At 44.7% G+C, this 6626-nt stretch overlaps 1 protein-coding gene across 1 annotated transcript; it reads right to left on the bottom strand.

The window, feature by feature from the left end:
* Positions 1 to 4410: 4410 nt before the first annotated feature.
* Positions 4411 to 5664, bottom strand: LOC136509208 (cuscuta receptor 1-like). The gene has a single exon (XM_066504031.1). The coding sequence runs from the start codon at positions 5539 to 5541 to the stop codon at positions 4492 to 4494; it is 1050 nt and encodes a 349-aa protein (XP_066360128.1). The 5' UTR covers positions 5542 to 5664; the 3' UTR covers positions 4411 to 4491.
* Between the last annotated feature and the right edge of the window lie 962 nt (positions 5665 to 6626).

Genomic DNA, 6626 nt, shown 5'->3' with positions numbered 1-6626 from the left:
GCTGCCTATTGCCTTGTTTAGTCGCCAAGGGTGCGTTTAGTTACCCAAAATCTAAACTTTGGCACTATGCAAAAAGAAGATTCTCCGTCACATCAAACTTGCGGTACATGCATGGAGTACTAAATGTTGACAAAATCAAAAACTAATTGCACAGTTTGGTTGTACTTTGCGAGACGAACGTTTTGAGCCTAATTAGTCAACGATTAGACAATTATTACCAAATACAAACGAAATGCTACAGGGCACTACAGTGCCGCGCAGTGATTTTGCCACTGCCGATTCCGGGCAACTAAACGAGGGCCAAATTGTTATCATGTAATCACAACCGCGTGCGTTAGTCGGTCTGGGGCGTTGGTAACGGGTTTTCCTAATCTCCGGTTTACCGTTACCCTGTTTTTTTTTGTAACACAACTCTTCTCCTGCTCAATGAAATACGTGCCAACGCGCGATCTCAAAAAAAAAGGGAGGGCAATTTACCAAGAGATTCCAATATATTATTCCCAAACAAGCTGTTGTAATTGAGGTCGATATACCAAAGCTTTGTCAATCCTTGAAGACCTGAGGAGTTGTTATATAAATGATTAAATGAATAAGCTGGTTAGGTACAAAGTAATGTTCTAGTGGAAAAATAGGGAGTTACACTTACACACCATTAAAACCTTGTAAAGGAGCAGAATTGGAAGATAACTCCAGGAGCTGAAGCTCATGAAACGAGGAAAAGATTGCTAAATTGACATTCCAGCATCCATCTGAGCACGCTTGATCTTCGGTAGAGTCTGGCATGGGGTTATATATATTGGCAAGGTTGAGATGCGATACTCGTCTGCTGTTTTTTTACATGTGACCCCTTCCCAGGAGCAGCAGTTGTCACTCCTTCCCCATGAAGCAGGAACCGTGGAGTTTGCCTCCTCCAATAAAGATCTGATGCGCATAAGAGCAATCCGCTCCTGTACAGCGCAGCCACCTGCCATGAAAAACAGGAACTGCAAAACGAGCAGGACCCAAAGCATGGTTCCCCGTGTGATGCAGGAAGTTGGTGAGGGATGTAGGAAGTTGGTGACTGGTGAGTGTAGTGTAAGTGTGGCAAGAGATTGAAAAAGGTTTTGCCCCTGTTCCCGGATAAACCATATGATGATATATAGTACTATGGTTTTTATAGTACAGCGACAATACTTCTTTTGGACGGCAAAGCAGCTCACTCAAACAGTCGAAACGTATCATTCCCTGTCTTGTTCTGGGCTTCTGGCCAGCAGAGTGCTCTGAATTATTCTTTGCAGCGACTTGGTGTGTCACTGGGTCAGCAGACGTTGATTGCGATGGGCGGCGACGTCAATTGCGATGGGCGGCGACCAGTTGACGTCGGGGAGAACAACCGTTGATTGCGATGGCCGGTTCCAGCTACTGATTGTTTTATCCATTCCAGACAAAACAGGAGCTTGAATTTTGCACAAACAGCCAATTACCGGGTCACAGCCCACAATCCACAATTGTGGTCCTGATATTAGACTTTCCACAGCCTTTCGTCCTGACATTAGCCTTTGGCAGAAACCGGAGCCCTGCCGACCTATGCCCTGTTCACTTGGCTTATAAGCTGTATTTTTTCAGTCAACGAATAGTATTTTTCTCTCAACACAAATCAGCCAACAGTATTTTCAACCATAACTTATCAGCCAAGTGAATATGACACTACTCGTCCTTAGACACCCACAAACGGAGGGATGGAAATTCTACCATCCCGGCCTTTTTTACTGGCTGCCCTGACGAGTGACAGCACGAATCTGGGAGCACACGCGTGTCATTAGCATCTGTTATCCCTATGCATGCTTCAAAATCATGAATCTCCTGTTTATGTGCAACGTCGTTTGTTTCACTACTGCAGTACAAATTTGTGCAGCGGTCAGAATTAGTTTATGCAGGCCGGCATTCTGCCTGGGCCTCAACGCCTGTGTTAATCAAGAACAACAGAGGCAGCCTCCCAGCCCACCTGCAAAAATAGCAACTGAGGGCTCCTTACAACGCAGGCCTCTGTTAATTGATAAAAAGACTAAACTGAAAAAAAAAACCCACCAGCCCACCAGCAAGCCTGTTCCCAGCCCCGAGCCGGACCCGCCACCTCCCGAGGCCGCGCCGCCACTCGGGGGGTGGGGCTGAGTCGGCCACTTACTCCCCGCCGTCGTTGCTTCTCATCTTCTCCTCCTGCAGAAACAACGCCTTGACCACTCTTGAGATGTGTTTGATCTGCATGCAATCTGCAGATGGTGTCCTGCAGCATACAATCTCTGGCACATATAGACTAAGCACTCAAAACATCCTGAGAAAAAAAATATGCACGTAGAATCATATAGCTATGTCCTATGTGATAATTCAGTGAAAGAGACGGTGGATCACTTGTTTTTGCAGTGTGACTTTGCAAAGGCTTGCTGGAACCTGTTTTTGCAGTGAGACTAAGCACTCAAAGGCCGTTCCAGATTTTAGAAGCCTTCAAAGCCTAGCTAAGGGTACCTTTCTTTATGGAAATCGTCACCATCATGTCCTGGAGCATCTGGACAGTGAGAAGTAATCTTATTTTCAGAGGAGAAGAGACTACCGCCCAAAAATGCAAGTGTTTTAAAAAATGTCTTCGGCTAGTTATTCTACGGGCAAAGACAAAGTACCTCCCTGCAATCAGTTTATGGCTAGAGCAATCTCTGTAATTGAGCTCATCTTTTTTGTTTCCTTTTTTTGTTTCTTAAACTGTTTCATTTCTCGTTTAACAAATTTCAGTAGGGGCGCAAGCCGCTCCTGTTCCCTAAAAAAAATATTGTCACTGGTCTGGGTTTAGAGAAAAAGGGTAATGCATTGGTTTTAGGTTTCAACCATTACCATCTCCGGCAACTAACAAATTGTTTTTGCACACAAAGAGACGTGCGTGGCGCTCACCACGTGTTCGATTAATTATCTCAAAGGTGATGAAGTTACCTGCACAAAGAAAAGGTGACTCTATATCAAGCCAAACCAGCCAACCAAACACACTAGTTGCTAGCTAGGTTTAGATAGTGTATGCAACTAAATAAGTCTCTCTTGGCTTACTAGGGACAGACTAGAGCTAGCCTGACTTATTTTCTAGCCAGTCTAGAAGAAAGGCAGGAAACCAAACACACCCATAAGCAGCTATTCATCTGTACAACATACGATGATCCCAATGGTTGGGTTATAAGCATGCCAAGTCCTGAAACTTTGTTCCATGATATCATCTTTTGAGAGGGCCTTGCTGCTCCTTTGTACACTGTACATCCATTGTTAAGATTAATATTTTTTAACTAATCTAATAAGTTCTACGTAACGTAGACTACTACAGGAATCGTATTGGAGGCGGACAAAAACTATTACGCCTCAGTAAATCAGTTAACGGAGGCGGGCGCCTTATAATGTCCGCCTCGGTAAATCGATAAAAAAACAAAAAAAGGTTCAGGACCGACGCCGAGCCCACTCCTAGGCCCAACACCGAGCCCGCTTCCGGGAACGCCGCTGGTGGCTGGATCCATGCCCTCGCCGCCGTTGGTGGCCGGATCCACGAGCCCTGACGCCGGATCTGGCGGATCCGCGAGCCAACCCTATGCTCTGCCGCTGGAGGCCCCGCGCCGTAATCGGAGCTCCGCGCCCCGCGCCACTGTCGGAGGACGGGAGCCGTGAGCCGCGCCGACGCCGAACGCAAGAGGCCCGCGGACGCCGGGCTCGAGCGGCCCCGCCGTCGCGAGAGGCCCGCGCCCGCCGCACTCGCGAGCCACCGCCGTGGCCTGGCGCGAGCAGCCCACCGGGGTGTGAGCGCCTCCCACCGCCTCTAGAGAGCGCCCAGCGCGAGAGGAGAGAGGGAGCACCCGTCGGTGAGAGACGAGAGAGAGGGCCACGCATGCGCGAGAGACACGAGAGGGCCATGCGGTGGTGGGTGAGGACTGAGCCGAGAGAGGAGAGAGAGTGGTGTGCGGCGGTGGGTGAGGGATAGAGAGATGGTTGTGGATAACCCTAACTCTTCATATATAAATATATATACGATGAGCATCGAGCCGAGATGGGCTACCTACCGGGCCACTATTTTTGGAGGTGGGTCTTACACTGTGACCGCTGTTGACGGTAGTTAACAACCATTATAAACCGTCAATAAAACATGAATAAGGGCATGAAAGCAATCACCAACAAAGGTTTAGATGTCTAAACTAATAAATTCCACGAGTTTTGGTGAATCTGTAATTTACATGAATAAAACATGAATAAGGGCATGAAAGCACTGATTATATAAATGACTAAATCATCAGATGCCTCATCCACCTATCCTACTTCTATGGGGCCTGTAATAAGAGAGCACTTGTTCCCCTCTGACAAATTGTGAAGGTCAACGTTGCCCAAGGAGCTCTCCCCGCTGAACGAGCTGAACTGGCCAAAGTTTGGTATGCATCCTGACAAATTGTTGTAGGCAACAGAGAACACCTCCAAAGATGACATCTGAGTCATCTGTCAAGGTATCGGTCCACTCAGCTCGTTATGGGACAAATCCAGGCTTTCTATGGCACTCATGTTTGCAATGGTAGCTGGAATTTGACCAGTAAAGAAATTGTGCGATAGATTGAGGGACTTGACATGGCTCAGATTTCCTATCTCCCAAGGGATCTCGCCTGATAGCATGTTTGCCGATAAGTCAATGCCAGACATTAGATTGAAGAAGCTGCGGCTGTATGTGTAAATATTCCCTTTAGTGGAGAAGGTGAAGCCTTGGAGGACATAATTAGTATCATACGACAATTGTGGAAAATCACTGTCCAATTTCATATCAGAGAACAAGGGTAAAAATTCATCATTAGTAAGGTATCCAAATGAGATGCCACCAATGCAAGGTGGTAATGAACCCGAAAGTTTATTGTGGGATAAGTCAACTATATTCAAGTATTCGAGATGGCATACGCTTGGGGGAATTTGCCCATAAAACCTATTCCCGCCTGACAGAGGCATTTTTATTTGAGAGAGATCTTGTATCCAATCAAGAGTACCCTTGAACTGGTTATATCTTAGATCCAGGGCTACAAAATTGGAGTAACTGAGAAAAAAACCTGGGAAGCCTGAGAGGGCATTGCTCGACATGTTCAAAAAGTATAGTGGTAACTTGCTGATACAGTTTGGTATAGACCCTTGGAAGCCGTTGTCTGATATATCCAAATAATTAAGATCAGTCATATTGCAAATCGTTGGATAAATTTGACCATTTAAATTATTGCTAGCAACACTCAAAAATGATAAGGAAGAAATATTCCAAAATGATACATCAAGTTTGCCGGACAATTTATTATCATGAAAATCCATGATGAACATAAAACCTGATATATTGTTAGGCAATTCTCCTTCAAAATAGTTGCTGTCAAGGTATATTTCTTCGAGATTAAAGACATAATTATTAGCACCACCAAGTATCGGACCCCCGAGATTGTTGTTTGAGAGCTTCAGGAATCCCAGCGACGAACAATCAGTGAACAAGCAAGATGGCACCTCCCCTGTAAGTTTATTGTTTGACATTTGACAAGTCTACAAATTCCAAGTTGCTAATATTGCACAGAGATGAAGGTAAACGTCCAGAAATATTGTTATAAGAAGCATCTAGAACTGTTAGATTGGGAAACACTGAGCTGATGTCCATTGGCAGCTGTCCCGTAAAAAAGTTCATAGATATGTTGATCATTTGGAGAATAGATTGTTGCTGCCACATCAGATCCAATGATCCTACTAGCAAGTTATTTTCAAGGCCCAGATAAACTAGAGTTGTTTCATTTGAAAACATCCAGTTAGGCAGGCTCCCTGCCAAGTTGTTGTTGGACAGGTCAAGTAATTGCATTTGACGTTGTGTGACAAATAAATTTGGTCCTGCAATGATACTATTGTCAAGGTTACACCCAGAGAGCATTAGAGCCCGCACTTGAAATGGAGTCACACTTGTAAGGAACTTCACATCAATAGCCAATTCAGTATTCCACGATAAGTCTACCTCCTTTAACATGGCATAGTTCCGTAGCCAAAAGAAATCAAACTTCCCATTTAGATCATTTCTTGCTAACTTGAGAGTTTTAAGCGACGAAATATTCGAAGACAAGCTTATAGGTATATGCCCTTGAAGGAGATTTCCTGAAAGATCCAAGTCTTAAAGGCATGGAAGCTCAAATAACCAAGCTGGGATACTTCCATTTAATTGGTTCCATCCTAGATGAAGTTCTCGCAAGGTTTTGACGGTTCTTGTGTGATCTATCTCCTTTAGTATGGTGCAATTTCATACTCAAAAGAAATCAAACATCTCGTTCAGATGTTTTTTTTTGACAAGTTGAGATTTTGAATCAACAAAGGAAGCAGATTTGAAGATGAGCTCACCGGTATATGGCCTTGAAGGAGATTTTCAGAAAGATCCAGATACTTAAGGCGTGGAAGCTCAAATAAGCAAGCTGGGATGCTTCCATTCAAGTGATTGAAACTTATATCTATTTCTTGCAAGTTCTTGAGGCTTCTTGGGTGGAATGCCTTCTTTACTGTGGTTGATTTCTCCCAAAAAGTGAATCAAACATCATGCTGTTTAGGTTAGTTTAAAATAACATGAGAGCTTGAAGCAACAAAGG

The sequence above is a fragment of the Miscanthus floridulus genome, chromosome 15 (genome assembly GCF_019320115.1).
Source record: "Miscanthus floridulus cultivar M001 chromosome 15, ASM1932011v1, whole genome shotgun sequence".
NCBI lineage: Eukaryota > Viridiplantae > Streptophyta > Magnoliopsida > Poales > Poaceae > Miscanthus > Miscanthus floridulus.
Note: the sequence above shows the minus strand (reverse complement) of the source record. Positions and strands in the feature narration are given on the sequence as shown.